Below are 17,844 nucleotides of genomic sequence, written 5' to 3'. Positions count from 1 at the left end.
AAGAAGGAACTTTATTGGCAAATGCTGCGCTTTACAAAAAGGGTGCAATGTAACACAATGCAGCATGTGTGCAGTGCTTTAAACCTTACACATAACATAGAGGTTATGGTCAAAATGTATCATTTTAAGACGTGTAAAAATCACTGAAAATACTTTTGTTAAGGTTCTTTCCTAAAGACATAATAAGCTCCTCCACCTTTATAGAGAAAAAAAAACATTTAACCACCCTTGAAATGCTTGAGTTTGTTATGGTTGAAATGTAAATCACCATCTGCCATTGGCGGTTAGCCTAGCATCCATTAGTGCTCCATTCAGTACCCTACTCATAATCTCACATATGATACTAGCAGTCAGATCTCCAATCATATAATCAGTAGCAAGACTGGGCTGCAAAGTCTGACAGGCATTTGTATGGGGCTGATCCAGGGCAATATCCTATGTGTACTGTGCAAAGGGCGGGTCTACAGAAGCGCCCTGCCCTAACTGCACAAAGGGTAGAGCGGTGGACTATCCCATAAATCGAATTATCCTGATGCCCAGGACATATTGTTTGTTGTCCAAGATGATGAATTGTTTATTTTGTCCCCAGGTCAAGTAGGCCCAAGCCCCAAAAGCACAAACGTATTGGCTGCTGGACCAGTTAACTGTGCCAATGTTTGTGTGTGGGAAAGATTCCTGTCTACTGCTAAGGCCAGACATGCAGCCTTATGTATAAAATGCTCAGAATCTTATATATAATTCAATAATACAAAGCCATTACTCTTAGGGTGAGTGCTGTAATGAGATACTGTAAACCCAGCTTGCATTACTGACAATGGTTCCAACACAAAAATATGTGCACAATGTCTGACTATTGATAACACTCTCTGAAGGCTCCTTTATAATATGCAGGTGCATCCAGAAGAATAGTTTGGCCCTGTTCTGCCTTGTTAGGTGTACATTTCTACTAGATTTGTGGGTGTGGCCAAACCGCAGGGCACCACTCCCCCAGAATGATCACTTTTGGCGTACTTCCAGATCCAGTGAGTAGATTTCCTATCACAAACATCTTTACACCGTAAATTCTTTTATAAGTGCAAAACCACTTTTGTGCTTGCAAACCATACTTACATGAATAGATAGCTCATAATATTTGGACTCTTACGAGACTTTGCAGGGTTACCTTGTTATAAAGTGTAAATATGCAGCCTTGTATGTGCTCTCAGTTATGGTAAACAAGGGAACTGTGGCTTAGAAGCCACATACAGGGGTAGTAAGCGCTATATAGATGCCACGCAACATTGAGATAAAGTGATTGGCTCAAGAATTACACAATGTGGTCAAGTGGAGAATGTCAGACTGGGGCTGATCTCCTCGATACTCAGTTGGTAACCCAGGCACAGAACCACAGGTAGGGCGTGAGTTTATTTACAGTGACATTTTCTGAAATCGAGTGAATTAAACTAGCCAGGACAGATGCTTACTCAGAAACGAATATAAGAGAATAAGTAGTTGTACCATTAGATCAAAAACATATCCTGAACTCTGTTAATGATCAGAATTTCAGCAAAACAAGTTCTGGGATATTCAGAGCTCAGCTGTAATCAGAAAGCGTACCTAAAGTGTCCCATTATAGCAGAGCCTCTCTATACACAGGGACTCTCAGTTTGCAAATATTTGACATAAGCAGAACCCTGGACTGAAGTCCCATATAGTCCGAAAGGTGGCCTAGCCAAAGCCTTGATAGAATCTCGATCTTGTCGCAATGCCAGCCTTGGCAAAACCAGAGAGGCTGCGTACAGCGCCCTGATGTAATGCAAACACTGCCTTCATGTCTCACCTCTTGGCATGGCACTAAATGATTTAAGTGGATTTTTTTACACAGGTAGATTTCTGATGTGTCCTTTGGACAAATAGATATTTTATAAATTTCCACACCTCTGTCTAATGTTGGCAGAGCTTGCCTAGTCAGTGCAGTCTTTGTACTTTGGAGAGGGCACCGCTGTAGGCCATGACAGGTACAAATTTCTCATCAGTTAACAATGACTTCCTCCCTTAACACCCTTCTCATATCCCCAGCACCCTCCTCCTCCACAATTTCCCAACATGGCCACCACTCGAATTAAGTCTGGAATTAATTGCTACAAAATCATTTACCCTTCTAACCTGACTAAAGCTGCAGCAAAACGTTTCAAGCATAACACCATTGAATGTGTCCCTGATTCCCTTTTTGTTGATCAGTTTTACAATGGTCGTTATGGGAGGCTCAAAAACGACCTCATTTTTTTCACGTACAACATCCCCTCTTGGTCCACCAGTTTTTACAATTCCCTTAACGTCACATCCTCCTCCTCTATCCCTCATGGGAAACAGCTAAAAATTTCCCCCTCTGCGTGTTTCAATGGCTCCCTCACTATTTCACTCTATAACAACGGTACGGTCATGATCCAAGCCAAAGACACCTGTCTCTCTCTTTGACCACCTCTTCCCTTCCCTTATCCCCCCCCCCCCCTGCGACCGGGTTATCCCTTGACTCTTCATCTAGCTCCACCAATTACTCCCTATCTCCTCCCCTGACTCCCCCACTCTCTAATAGGCTGCACCCTTGGGAGACACAGGTCGCCCCTCTGCCCTCCCCTCCCACTCTTCCCCCCTCACAGTATGCCCCCCACCCCCCCTTCACTTCAGCCTTACCTCTAGCTAACATGCTCCTCGTCCATTCTGCACCATCCCGACACTCCATTCTCATCTCCTCCCCCTATCCCTTTCTGCCACCCCCTTCCTTAGACCACCTCTCCTCCAGCCTTCTCCCCTAGTTAACTTTCCTTACGTTCCCCTTATTCCCTCCTCCTCTCTTTTCCTCCCCCTCCCCTCACTATGTACCCCAATGTCCCCACAAATACATTCATTTTCTCCCCTTCCCCACACTCCTCCAGCAACGCTGTGCTACCCCCCTTGCCCCCCTGGTAATCCTTTCCCTCTCTCGGGCCGAGCTGATCCACTTCCTTTCTTCAACTTCCCTATCTCCCAACCCTCCCCACTCTGCCAGATACCTGCATCCTCACAGCCACCACCTCACCTAGCTGCCAGGACCTCTCCAACCCCCTTCCCTCTCTTCCTCCCAAACCTCCTTCATCCCTATGACTCCCCACACCCCTCCCCTCCCCTCTCCCTCCGCCCCACCACCCCGCTCCTCTTCCATCGCCCCCTAATTTTGTCCTTAATTCCTATCCGTCTCGCAACGCCAACAAAGACAACTCCCCTTCCACCCCTGGTGCACCAACTCCTGCTCTCATCCAACACCCTACTCCCCTCCCGCTCCCCCACCTCTCCCTGCCTTCAACCGCCAAGTGCACCTCCTCCAGTCTCCATCGAGTCACCCAACATGCCGTGCTCTGCCTTACTCTCACTGGAAAATAAGCTAGGCTCTCTAATCACCTCCATCTCCCAACTTGAAGCTACCATTTTAGCTTTAAGCTCCAAGATCTCAACTTTTCCATACACCTCAATTCCTTTGCAAAACACTCGCCCTCCCACGAGATGCACCTCGCCCCCACACCCCATAATAGCTAAGCATAGCCTGTCATCTGCAAATTCTCAGAAGCACTCGAATGCCACCCTTCTTCCACTTTCACTTACCAGTAACCCTGCTATCTACACCATTCCGACCATCTCCTCTGTCAGAACCACTCGTCCACCTAAACCCTCCAGAGCACCCTCATACAGGTACAATATCCCCATCACCCCTCATAGCTCAAGTGCCCCCGTCACCAAAACAGTCGCGACAGAGCTGTGCTGTATGCTCCACAACTGCAGATCTGCAATAAAACACAGACTTGAAATATCCGATACCATCAACTTGCACAATATTGACATGCTCTTCCTCACAGAGACCTGGTTCAACGATACCTCTCACTCTATGTTTGATCTCCTTGTACCCACAGGCTATTCTATACTTAGAAATGACAGAATTGACAAAGTTGGGGGAGGTGTTTTAGTCATCTTTAGAAACTCCCTTCAACTTAAGGCTCTTCCTAACAGCTCCTTCCACACTTTTGAATGCCTATCTCTTGAGCTTCAATTGCACCACCGCTCTCCTCTCAGATTCCATGTTATCTACCACCCGCCTGGAAGCAGCCCTTCGTTTATGGAGGAACTCACGGACTGCATCAGCGACCAATACTCGCAAAGTGACAATCAGATCTTCGTGGGTGACTTCAATGTCCACTGGGGCTCGCCTCAAGACACCTATGCGAGCTTACTGGCCACCTTCCTCTCTGCAAATGATCTTATCCAACACTGCACTGAAACAACACGCTCTAAGGGCTCAACCCTGGACCTTGTCATTTCTAAAGCAGGCTTGCTGACCATCGCTACCCCTATTCATGTAGACTGGTCTGACCACCTCCTCATCCCATTCTCTCTTCAGCTATCACACTCTATAACTCTCGGCCAGCCTAAGAGGGCTACTTCCTGGTTCCGTGACACTAAAAACATTGACCTCAGTACCCTCTGTTATTCTGCTTTGCTATCACTTCCAAGGCTAGACCCGGACCTAGATGTTAACGAACTCACCTCCCAATACCTCACAGTCCTTGCAGTCGAAATCAATAATGTCGCTCCTCTCCAAAGCAAAAAGAAAAGGCCCACTCCCTCAGCACCTTGGTTCAACAAATCCCTCTATGAAGAAAGGAAGTACCTAAGAGTCCTTGAGAAACAATGGAGACAAGCGCCCTCCACCGAAAATCTGGCCACGCTTCGTTCAGCAAGATCCAAGTACCACAAGCACATCTTCCTTGGAAAAGCGTCGCACTTCAAATCCCTCCTTGACTCAGCCAAAAATAGACCCAAAATACTATTCGACCTCATCAAGAACCCAAACAGCTCTCCCCCAACCTCCAAATTGAAGGATTCCACAAAGAAAGCAGCGGAATTCGCTATATTCTTTGATGAAATGGTGAAATCACTTGTAGATCAGGTCATTCATCCTACCCCTACAGAGGAGCGCAAATCCTTAACCATTTGTCAAAACTTTGACCCCATCTCTGATGATGCCCTCCTTAAATGCATCCTCGATACAAAGCCCTCTAACCATTCTCTTGACCCCATCCCTAGTGCCATTGCCATTGACTTCTATACCCATTCTCTCTCCTATTGGACCACTCTGGTCAACCTCTCCCTCAGTCAAGGCTCCCTTCCTATTTCCTTCAAAACTGGGCAGGTCACCCCTCTGCTTAAAAAACCCACCGCTGATGCGAACGACCCTAACAACTACCGTCCCATCACTAACCTACCCTTTCTTGCGAAAATCACAGAAAAATGTGTAGCGAAACAACTCTCTCGCCATATCAAGGACAATGATCTTCTGGACATCTTCCAGTCCGGCTTCATTCAAAACTGCAGCACTGAAACAGCCCTGCTGCTAGTGATTGATGACGCACTGCGGATACTCGATTCAGGGGAGTCTTGTCTTCTAATTCTTCTTGACCTTTCTGCAGCCTTTGACACTGTCAATCACAATACTCTCCTTAACACTCTGCAACAGAGAATGGGCATTTGGAGGGCACTGTGCTCCAATGGTTTGCCTCCTTCCTCTCTGATAGATCCCAAATGATCAAAATAGTGAACAGTCTTTCATCTCCTTTAGCGGTCGGTCAAGGTGTCCCTCAAGGCTCTATACTTGCACCCACGCTGTTCAATCTCTATTTAGAACCGTTGGGAAATCTCCTGAGCAAATCTGGGATCCACTATCATCTATATGCGGACGACACTCAAATCTACCTCAAGGTGGCCTCCACTCACGATCTCTCCCTCCTAAGCTCTACTCTCGACTCATCAACTGGTCCTGAATCCCTCCAAAACTGAATTCCTCCTCCTCTCCTCCTCACTCTCTCCTCCCCAGTGCAATCATGGATGGATCAGATTAATCTACTGAACAATAAACCCATCATTGTCGAGAGCGCAAAATCCCTTGGCGTCATACTCGACAAAAAACTCAATCTACTCTCCCACATCGATTCCATTGCAAAGTCTGCTCGATACCAACTGCGCCTTCTTTGGGGGATTCGTCGCTTCTTCCCGGAGCACGACCTTAAAACCCTGGTCCAATCGCTGGTTCTCTCCAGATTGGACTACTGCAATTCTCTTCTTACTGGCCTCCCCAAATCCCACCTGTCCCCCCTGAAGTCTGTTCTCCATTCAGCAGCTCGCTTCATATATGGGGCCAAAAGAAGCGACCACATCACACCCATTTTATCCACCCTCCGTTGGCTTCCCATAGAGGCAAGATCTATCTACAAGACTGCCTGTATCACCCACAAAGCCTTGCACTCATCCTCCCCTCGCTACCTGGCGGATAAACTGAAACTCTCTTGTGGCTCCAGACCATCACGGAATGCAGAAAATGTATTGCTTGAACCTCCCACTTTCAAGAAGGAAAGATCGATGGCCCAATCCTTTTCAGGCAACGCGGTGAGAATTTGGAACTCACTTCCGCCTCAGCTCCGGACCACCACCTCTTCCCAGGCCTTCAAAACTGACCTAAAATCTCTCCTCCTTCAAAGACACTTCCAAATTTAATTCACGCCCTATATTTTCTGAAGGAAGTCCTTCCATTATAGGAAATTCTGTTCTCCATGCCTATAGAAGTGCCTTCTCAGTGTGTTTTGTGTTTTGAGTGTCTGCCATATATTGCAGTATTATACTTTTACTTGTATTTTGATCGCTTTTGTAACTTGCACACATGTCACTTTCTCCTTTTGTAACGTATCGTATGCTACCTCTTGTATTTTGTTTACTTTTGATACATGCACTACGGCCACCACTGCCTCATGTAACGTAACTTTTGTTTTAGTGTTCTGAGTGTCGGCCATTTATTGCAATTTTTTTTCTTTTTACCTCTACGTGTACTTTGTATGCTCTTGTAACCTGCACACAGCACTTTTTCCGTTTGTAACATATCGTTTGCTACCTCTTGTATTTTGCTTGCCCTTGATACTTGCACAATTGTCACTATTGCCTCATGTAACGTACCATTCGATTTTGTAACATGCTCACTTGTATTTTTGCTCCGTATGTATCATTACTGCTGCTATTGTGAAGCGCTCTGACACCTTCGGGTAAAGTCCGCGCTATATAAAAACGCATTAAATAAAATAAAATTAAATAAATGACATTAATATTGATGTAATTTGTGATGTCCTGTATGAGGTCATGTGCAGGCAGTGGTACTTGTTACAGTTTGTGACTCCGTGAGGGTTCAATCTCTAGAGGCTGTTGCCTCTCCTGAAGTTTCTAGTGAATACTCTGTCACATTCAGGTGTTTTAGTGAGGGCCAAAGGACTGGTGGCAGATCTGGCAGTCTTTTACTCAGTGAAGCATGGCTGAACCCCCTGCACACCAGCTTTTATTAGATGTTTAACCCTCTCTGGCCTCCATTATGAATTGCATGTAGCGGTATCTCCATGTCAGTGTCTCTGAGTGGTCTGGTGTTTCTGTTTCTGGACCTGACATTTCATAGTCTCAAAACAATTAAACAATTTTTGCCGAATGTAGCTCTGCCCCGTAAAACATGTTCTTTTAGGCTAGCATTAGCTATACCAGGCAGAAACCGGTCCCAGGATGCTTGTTTCCGGTCCAGGGAAGACCTGGCTTGGCAGTTCAGGCTGGACTGTTCCCATGAGGCACAGGGTCAAGACTGATGTGCATATAGCTGGGTCTGAACCGAGGTGGCGAAGCGAGCTAAAGAACAATGATGGGTTCAACCCAGATCTGTGACTGGGGGGTGAGTGTCTGAAAAGTTTCACCGCTCCGTCCATCATCTCCTTGTGTTTGCACAGACAGGACGCTCCCTGGCCCCCCCAGAGCAGACAATGCCCCCCCCCCCTGCTCTTATTCATACCCTGAACCAGAATCACTGCAAAAGCACCCTGTAATGCTGGGTCCGACAGGTTATTCCCCATTCAGGGGAGTCCAGCTCATGATTCCCGTTCATTCATGAGGAGATATAGTCCGAAATCATTAATCACAGCTCAGGGTCTCCCTATCGAATTAGCAGGGGGCTTAGAAAGGCGGCACACCCATGGAGTTGCAGATCAGCATGTTGGCACTGAACTCCTGTGCCCCCTCACATTTAAACTTTTTCACAGGGGTCATGTCACCCTGATTAAGGGCTATCTAAACCTCTCTCTCTCATAAAATAAATATATTCAGTCACAAAACGTTTGTAACAGCCAGGTTTTCATTTCAAGAGTAGAATGAACTGTACCTTATTCCAAAGCCGCCTGGTGTGTCACACAATTTTCACCTCACACACTGTGCTACAAACTATTGTCTTTTTACACACGAGAAATCACACACTTTATTATGTGTTTCCGCAAGAAGGTAGAGAACGCAAAGCTCCATAAAAACCTACCAAGTGACTGTGGATAAGGACATGCTTAGCCCATCCTGTGTTCAAGCTGCCTTGCTTGCTATCGGGGCTTAATTTGTGGCATTGGGTACCAGCACTCAAATGTGGGGACCACAACTGATGTTTCATCAACAGAGCAAAAAAGCAGAAAAGGAAGGAAGGAGAATAAAAAACACAGTGACCAGGGGAAAAAGAAGGGATAAAAATCTCCAAGAGCGAGAGAGAGGAAGTGTAAGGGGCATGTGGTGGACTCAAGAGTAGCCGTGGTATTCAGCAGCCTCGATATTTGGCAGTGTCTGTGCAAAACCCTAGAAAAACCTTTGCCCTAGTCTGTGTTTATTCCGTAATTAATTAATTTTATTTTTGCAAAGTAAGCACTGTCCCGGCAGCAGCAATGATTGTAGTTTGTCCCCAAGAATTTCCTTTATCTCTACCTACTCTTACACTCCGGTGTCTGGCCCAAGGTTTTGAATTTTGTTTCTGATTTTACTTTAGACCTTAATGTGAAAGATAGTTTCTCGCTTTTATACAGTTTCTGTGAGGGACCCCTTTTACATTCAACAGTCTTGACTTAACACATTCACCACTTACATGTTGCCCTATATTAACAATAGAAAGTAACTATCTTACAAGTCCCTATTACCAAATTCATGATATCTTAGGATCTAGGTACAAAGTTGCCTTGTGTGCTTGAAGTCATGTGGATTTGAGCCTACTGTAATGTATTCAGGCTATGTGATACCATAAACAAGCCACATATCTGTGCATCTATTTTTAAAAATATTTTTGCCAAATATATTTCTTTCATTTAAAAAGTGCAAGATATTGTCCTACCCTTAATGCACCTACAGACAGCCAGTATGTTTGAAATAGATGGTTGTCTCTGGTGTGTAAACATCCCAGCTCTGTTAAATGTGCATTTACCATAACTTAGCCAGGGTTTCTATTATTATAGATACTGTGAATTATTCAATAATTGTACACCCCATCAATAAACCAAGATGTGTGGCTACCATGAAGTAGCCTGGTCTGTACCATGAGCTATCAGCCGTTTCTGCATACTGTAATTAGCCAGGATAGGTGACATCATTTGGTGTGCAGATTGGCAATATGGGAGGTGTGGGGTCTGACCTTTGCATATCTGATCAATTTTCAGTCTAAGCGCCTGATTACGAGTTTGCCGTTGAGGGAGTGGGGCGGCACACCACCGCCCCACTCCCACACCGCCAAACCTCGTCCGTCAGCCAGATTATGAGTTTTCATCGTTGTCTGGCGGGCGGTCCTTTGGCGATCCCATAGTGGTGCCTTTGAAAAACACACTACAATGGGATCGCCAAAGCAAGTTTCAATCCATGCTATGCAGTAACTGAGCGTGCATGCAGACAGCGAGGCACACCATATGCCACTTGCATGCATGCCCATGGCCTGAGGCACCGAGGAGCCCTGTGAGACCCCCTCAGTTTCCTCACCGGCAGCAGTTTCATGGCGTTCACACTGCCATGAGAGCGCTTGCAGTGAAGAAACTCGTAATATGCTTGGTTGGATCTCAGCGGCCCTGCCAAGCATATTGCGGCCTCACAGCTCTGGGCCACCGCCAGGGATCGCGGATCCCTTACGGTTGCGACTGTGTCTAGAGGTCTGACCGCCGTAGTTGTAATACGGCGATCGGACCACTGGTGCGGTTGTTCCCGACCACCCCCACAATGAGTTCTGCAGCCGGATGGACCGCCAAACTCGTAACTAGGCCCTAGGTTTTTGTCCCTGGTAGATTTTGTGTGTGACTCTCCACCAGGCCATAACTTGTAAAAGAAAGAGTGCCGGTGCCCAAGCTCTGTTCAGCGGCCCGCAGCCTGTGTGATTGAACGTCGACATGCCGAAAAACAATACTGGTAGACTTAAATGCAACTCATGCCTCTTTAATCCGCTACTAGACACTCCCTGCCCCTTTACCTCACTCTTGCAGGTTCCTGCTTTCTCTCATTGGGACGATTTATTTGCCGTCTTGCTCTTCAACCCGATTTCCACTTTGTTTTTCCCTCTCTTGTGCTCTATCATGTAAAGGAGGAAAAATAAGTTCTGGTTCACAAAAACAAGTGCTGATATCCCCCACTTGGAACCACCGGCTCAAATTAAACACTGCTTTCACCCCAGTACTCTTAGCACCTTTTGCACACGTTTCGGCCTCTGTGTATGAGTGGGTGTACATCACCCAGTAGGTCTCTTCTTGTGTATTTGATCTTTGTTTAACCATGCTCTTTCTCTTTTTTCAGGACAGTCAGTGGAATGAGCTTCTTGAATCCCTCTATACACTTTCTATACCTGAGCCTGGCACACCTGTCCATCTTAGTGTGGTAAGTGAGGGGTTTACAAATGCCCTCCGCTAATGCTCAAACAGTTCTCCTAAATAAGCGCTTGAGAAAATATTCTAACTTCTAAGGAGGAACTTTTTTATTCTTGTACATTTTCCAAAAACTTTCATTCTGAAATTAAAAACTTATATTAAAATTGTACATAAAAATGTTATTTGCACCATGGGGCAAGCTGTCTTTGTGCAGTTCTTGCACCCAACTAAATGAAGAAGTAACTCCATGATGACAGCCTATTAAGTGAAGAATAGATCAAAGTAACTTCCAATATCTGCACTTAACTGATTAAAGACATAAACCATATAACTGTGACGATGGGCCAAATTCACAAAGAAAGTTGAAAATGTGCGCAATTAGGGTGTCTTTTTTAATGTATGGAGAAGATTTAGGACGTGTGGCAACATGCCAACATTCCACTACAGCTTCTCAGAAGTTGTACTGCCCATGCAAAAGCATTTATGTATGAAAACATGTAGCATTTGTATTTTCCAGTGGATACATGTAGTGCATAGGTGCCTGCTAACTTTTCACTCCAAGTGGAAATCATTTTTCTTAATCTAGAATCATTTTACAACCTCACCTGAGTTAGGGATTGCCCACACTTTCACTGCGTAGAAACCTTCCGCACTCCTACCTGTTTTGGGTGTTGTTCAATTCTCTTACGAAACTCTAAAATCAAATGTACTCATGCCACTGCCAGGAGTAAATCTTTGTCCGTTTTCTGGGTTGGAAATAAGCTGTTGAGGTTTACAAATGTATGGACTTTTGTGTCCTTTGTTGAAAAGCCAACCATGCGAGGGGATTTACTCTCAACTAAAGTTACAGCACACTTGTGTCGTTCTACTTGTGAGTTAATCTTCTTATGGATACAAATTCTGTACACACAAGATTTAATTTGCACTCATTAATGCTATTCTTTCTCCTAAGAGCGCATGGATGTGAAGATAGGTTTCTGAATCAAGTCCCTAATTTCTCACTCCCTAAATGAACAGTGGCGACTCTAGAAGTGACACACACAAGGGGCATCAAACAAAAATGGTGGGCCATCTACGACGGGCAATAACACATACAAAGTTATTTAAACTTTTAGCCCAACTGTGAATTAAACATTCCTGAGGTCCGTGGAAGGAGGAGTGTCTCGATCACTCCCATCTTTACCCGACTGTGAATTAAACATTCCTGAGGTCTGTGGAAGGGGGAGTGTCCTTAATCACTCCCATCTTTACCCGACTGTGAATTAAACATTCCTGAGGTCTGTGGAAGGGGGAGTGGTCTTTGGAGTGTCTCAATCACTCCCTTCTTTACCCGACTGTGAATTAAACATTCCTGAGGTCTGTGGAAGGGGGAGTGGTCTCAATCACTTCCATCTTTACCCGACTGTGAATTAAACATTCCTGAGGTCTGTGGAAGGGGAAGTGGTCTTCGGAGTGTCTCAATCACTCCCATCTTTACCCCACTGTGAATTAAACATTCCTGAGGTTTGTGGAAGGGGGAGTGGTCTTTGGAGTGTCTCAATCACTCCCATCTTTACCCCACTGTGAATTAAACATTCCTGAGGTTTGTGGAAGGGGGAGTGGTCTTTGGAGTGTCTCAATCACTCCCATATTTACCCCACTGTGAATTAAACATTCCTGAGGTCTGTGGAAGGGGGAGTGGTCTTTGGAGTGTCTCAATCACTCCCATATTTACCCCACTGTGAATTAAACATTCCTGTGGTCTGTGGAAGGGGGAGTGGCCTACGGAGTGTCTCATTCAGGCCTGTTCTCTCTCCTCTTCAGACCTCTTTCTTTTGCAGTCTCTTCTTGGACGCTTTCTTCCTTTTTCTATTCATAACTTTCTGAAAACCTCCATCTGCGTGTCTCGAATCCCATCTCTTTCCTGTCCGGCACCTTCCCTTCATTCTCCTGCACATACTTTTCGCATCTCCTTTCCCTCTCCTCCCCACACACACTTGACCGGCTCACCTGTAAGCACTGCCTTTTCTTTAAATATTACCCTGTCTATATTTTGACTGCTGTGCACCTCCTTCACATATAGTCACATTTACAATTAGCCCACCTGGTCATAGCTGTATGTGCTCAGCATTTATTCTGAATCCGGTTATGACCTACTGAGGGACAGTGGGAGATTTACACTGTCTTCTGACTGAACTCCGCGCCTCTCAATCGTTGCCCTCTATAAAACCCACACGGCCTGAATACATTCAACCTGTTTCCACAGCCTGAACATACACACAACCTGAACACACACAACCTGACTCTACAGCTCCCAATAATTGCCCTCCCAAAGCCACCCAAAGCCTGAACACACATAAACTGTCTCCATAGCCTGCTATAAACACCCACCTACAGCATGAACACACACAACCTGACTCCTCAGCTCTCAATCGTTGCCTGCTATAAACACCGACACACAGCTTGAACACACACAACCTGACTCCACAGCTCCCAATCGCTGCTCTCTATAAACTCACACATAAGTAACCTCACTCCCCAGCTCCCAATAGTTGCCCTCCCAAAGCCTGAACACACACAACCTGTCTCCATAGCCTGTAAACACACACAACCTCACTCCACAGCTCTCAATCGTTGCGTGCTATAAACACACACCCACAGCTTGAACACACACAACCCGACTCCACAGCTCTCAATCGTTGCCTGCTATAAATACCCACCCACAACTTGAACACACACAACCCGACTCCAGAGCTCTCAATCGTTGCCTGCTATAAACACCCGCCCACAGCATGAACACACACAACCCGACTCCACAGCTCTCAATCGTTGCCTGCTATAAACACCCGCCCACAGCATGAACACACACAACCAGACTCCACAGCTCTCAATGGTTGCCTGCTATAAACACCCGCCCACAGCATAAACACACACAACCCGACTCCACAGCTCTCAATTGTTGCCTGCTATAAACACCCGCCCACAGCTTGAACACACACAACCCGACTCCACAGCTCTCAATCGTTGCCTGCTATAAACACCCGCCCACAGCATGAACACACACAACCCAACTCCACAGCTCTCAATTGTTGCCTGCTATAAACACCCACCCACAGCTTGAGCACACACAACCCGACTCCACAGTTCTCAATCGTTGCCTGCTATAAACACCCGCCCACAGCATGAACACACACAACCCGACTCCACGGCTCTCAATCGTTGCCTGCTATAAACACCTGCCCACAGCATGAACACACACAACCCGACTCCACGGCTCTCAATCGTTGCCTGCTATAAACACCCGCCCACAGCATGAACACACACAACCCGACTCCACAGCTCTCAATCGTTGCCTGCTATAAACACCCGCCCACAGCATGAACACACACAACCCGACTCCACGGCTCTCAATCGTTGCCTGCTATAAACACCCACCCACAGCTTGAACACACACAACCCGACTCCACAGTTCTCAATCGTTGCCTGCTATAAACACCCACCCACAGCTTGAACACACACAACCCGACTCCACAGTTCTCAATCGTTGCCTGCTATAAACACCCGCCCACAGCATGAACACACACAACCCGACTCCACGGCTCTCAATCGTTGCCTGCTATAAACACCCGCCCACAGCATGAACACACACAACCCGACTCCACGGCTCTCAATCATTGCCTGCTATAAACACCCGCCCACAGCATGAACACACACAACCCGACTCCACAGCTCTCAATCGTTGCCTGCTATAAACATCCACACACAGCTTGAACACACACGCACGACTCCACAGCTCTCAATCTTTGCCTGCTATAAACACCCACACACAGCTTGAACACACACAACCCGACTCCACAGCTCTCAATCTTTGCCTGCTATAAACACCCGCCCACAGCATGAACACACACAACCAGACTCCACAGCCTGCACACATACAAGCTGACATGTTTGAAAGTGGATATGAACATGTTTCCTTGACAGGGCGGAAGCAGTGTCATTCATTTCCCCCTCAGAAGTCAAATAGGCTTTGCTTTTGAAATCTTGCCTTTTCTAAACCCCCTCCAAGTGTCAGGAGACCCTCCGGGAAAGCCGTGCACTATACAAAGAAACATCACATAAGCCACAATCCGAAGGCACACACACACAGATGCCACTCCTCTCAAACCGTGCACTACACATGAGCAGTATGCTGGATGAAACTACAGGAACACATCCAGGAAAAACAAGATACTCTCAGGGAATTACAAAGTACGTAAAACGCCAAATGCAAACCGGAACAACATCGCTGTTTCCAGGCTGACAGGCCAGTGTCCGCCCCACTAGGACCACCCAGCCCGGCCCCATCCACCGCTGGCCCCTCACCCACCCACAGCGACGCCTCTATAAATGAAGAAACACCTGCTGCTGCTTGTGGTTTTTGCAGCCTCCCACTTATTGCTGGAGTAAACCTGGTTGGTCTTGTTTTGCAGATTACTAAATGTAATACGGAATCGACAACGTGCTCACTGATTATGCACTGTTGGACGCCAACATCTGTGCACCATATTTGTAGTTTACTAAATGAGGCAAAACAAGTACATTGCATGCACACTTTTCCGCATACTAAATGAAAAGGGAGCAGGCCCCCTTTGAAGGGGGTTGTAGACTGAAGTCTAGGTTTGCAGATCATAGCCTTAAGAGTGCCTGGAAACAGCACCTCCCTGCTTTTCACAAGGAGGCCAATGGTGTTTTCATGGGTCACAATTTCTTCAGTTTTAAGTGATGAAAACAAATGTTATTCTTGTCTTGAAATTACGGGAAGACGGTGTTTCCGAGACTAAGACCACAGCTTAAAAAATAAAAACAAAGTATGCAAGCCTAGTGCCTACTGGCAAGATAGCGCCAAAGCCCAGTCTGACCGGCAACCTTGCTTTCCACTATAATGCTGACATCGTTAGTTGGTGAATCCTTTTTTAAAACCAAAAGTGTGTACCTATGAGATTACTCCCACGCAGGGGGGTGGATTTACTCCTTCTTTGAATTCACAAATGTATCAAAAGTTACACCTATAAAATCTGGTGAATTTGCAGTTGGCACTGTGATCCGTGCTCTGGGTGGCCTCTTAATACTGATTTCATAAATTTAAAGAGGCGTTTCCGTCCAACTCCGTTACAAGAAGTGCAGTAATTTTGCGTGCACTTGTACAACATGAGCAGGTGATTAAGAGACAAATGGATAAGACTTTGACATCTGGAAGAATGAATTCCTGAATAATGACCCATTCGTTTGGGATGTCGTGAAAACCTAAGGATTCCCAATGTTATTCATATTCCAGAAGGACTCCATTAGGGGTCACATGTACACTACATTCTGAAATGACTATTGCAACGACATGAGTAACATATGGAGCCACATATGCAGTTATAAAGGGGGCCCTACTTGGAGGCATTTCCGCTTGCATAATTATACATAGCTGACAATTACACATGAGAACATTTCTTTACATTGTGCATGGGCATTTTTTAGAATTTTTTTTCTCCATGGGGAGTATATGTTCTCATTTGGGGATACACCTAACGGCCCTGTAAGCCCTCCCCCATCTATTCCAGCCAGTGCCAGTGTTACCGGTGTTGTCTTACCCTTCTGGAAAGATATTTACTCCTTGAACGGGCAATTCCTAATCTCAGCCCTTCTTCAGAATCAGGAACGATCAAGCATTTGTCCACCTAGACTGCCTCCCTACTCAGAACAGATTTACTTACAATAAAATGTTTGTGATTAATTACTTTACCAAACCTTTTCACAATTTCAGAAAAGGTTTTACACTCCTAAACAAGTATTAGCAGAGACAGTATGTCTGGCACTAGCTAACGTCCTTTTGGCTTTGTCAGTGCTTGTTTTGTCATGGGTTTTTGCAAAATTGTATCTTATGATTTTAGTTAAAGCAAAACGTCTCGGCGAACTTCAGACCTAAAAAAAAGTCTGTTTGCCAGCATCTATGTGAGTCAGACATCTAGAATGTTTACCCCATTATATTGTATGATATCTTCAGTGTAGCACCAGTAACAATCCCTAAATTCACACATTTACAAACGAAAATAAAAGTGATTTCCTTGGCAGTCTGTGAAATATAAAAATGTACCCCTTGTTCCTTTCCTTTTAGTTACTGGGCAGGGTTTGAAATATCTGCACTTTTCCCCTCTGATGAAGGGAGACAGGAGTTGTATTTTATAGCTCCTTGACTAAAACCTACATCAAAAAGCACAAGTGTCAGACTTATTGCGGGATCCTGAACGCTTTCTTGCATGGATATGAAATGCCGTGTCTTGGATTCCGCAGCGCCCTGCCCACTGATGTGGATTCAAGCCACCCTGCCTGTCTCTTCGCATCTCTCCTGGGTCGTTCACTGCCACCAATAGCTCCCTCTCATCCTGTAATCCTGTAATGTCCTTCGACAGGTAGCAGTTGTTGGGCCCTGGACAGGTCACCAGCTGGCAGCCAGATGCCCCCGCCCGACCAGAAAGCACTGTTGTACCAACAGCCTGTCCGCCTGACCCAGAGGACAGGCTGTCTTGGGGGCTGGGTGAGCTCTTGGGCTATTTGAGTTTTTTTTCTCCTTCTTTCATGCCAGTGGTTTCAAGGAATGCTCTCGGTCTCCCCATGCCTTAAACATTTCGTGGGCAGTGAAGCGGCGAAGGATATCAAAGGACAGCTTAGGGACTACTTTGTTTCAGTCTCTTTGGGCATTTAAGGTTAGCCACTTACACGCTGCCTGATCACTGGAAGTCTTTTCTGTTTCGAAAGTTCCATTTCATTTTTTTTTATATCTTTTTCGGCAGAGACATGGCTGAAGCAGCAAAAATTACAAAGCGGCTTTAGGTTTTTGTGAGAGTCTCTTCCTAATGCCTGTTGGCATCTGATGCAGTGTTGAAGGCTTCAGAAGATATTCCATAGAGTGGGGAGTGAATTACAAAGCAGCAAGGGTTTTACTGCAGGTTTTGAAGCGCAGGAAGCTGGTGTTCTCAATGGTAACTTGCTACAAATACAAGGCTTCAAAGAAACCTTAGAAATTGTCTTACGCAGAAGGCTCCAGAATTAATAACTATCCCCTGTAATTTTCAATACCAGTGTGTCATTTTCTGCTTGCCTTTCCTTG

General features: G+C 45.8%; 1 protein-coding gene across 4 annotated transcripts in view; it reads left to right on the top strand.

The window, feature by feature from the left end:
- Positions 1-17,844, top strand: part of DENND1A (DENN domain containing 1A) — a 1,317,400-nt gene that overhangs the window by 553,943 nt on the left and 745,613 nt on the right. For all 4 annotated transcript variants that reach the window (XM_085613741.1, XM_085613740.1, XM_085613739.1 and 1 more), the window contains exon 7: positions 10,660-10,740. In XM_085613741.1, coding sequence (XP_085469867.1) covers positions 10,660-10,740 — 81 coding nt within the window. The remainder of the gene's footprint in view (positions 1-10,659; positions 10,741-17,844) is intronic.

This window comes from Triturus cristatus, chromosome 1_2 (assembly GCF_964204655.1).
Source record: "Triturus cristatus chromosome 1_2, aTriCri1.1, whole genome shotgun sequence".
NCBI classification, from domain to species: Eukaryota; Metazoa; Chordata; class Amphibia; order Caudata; family Salamandridae; genus Triturus; species Triturus cristatus.
This window is presented reverse-complemented; position numbering and strand designations above follow the sequence as displayed.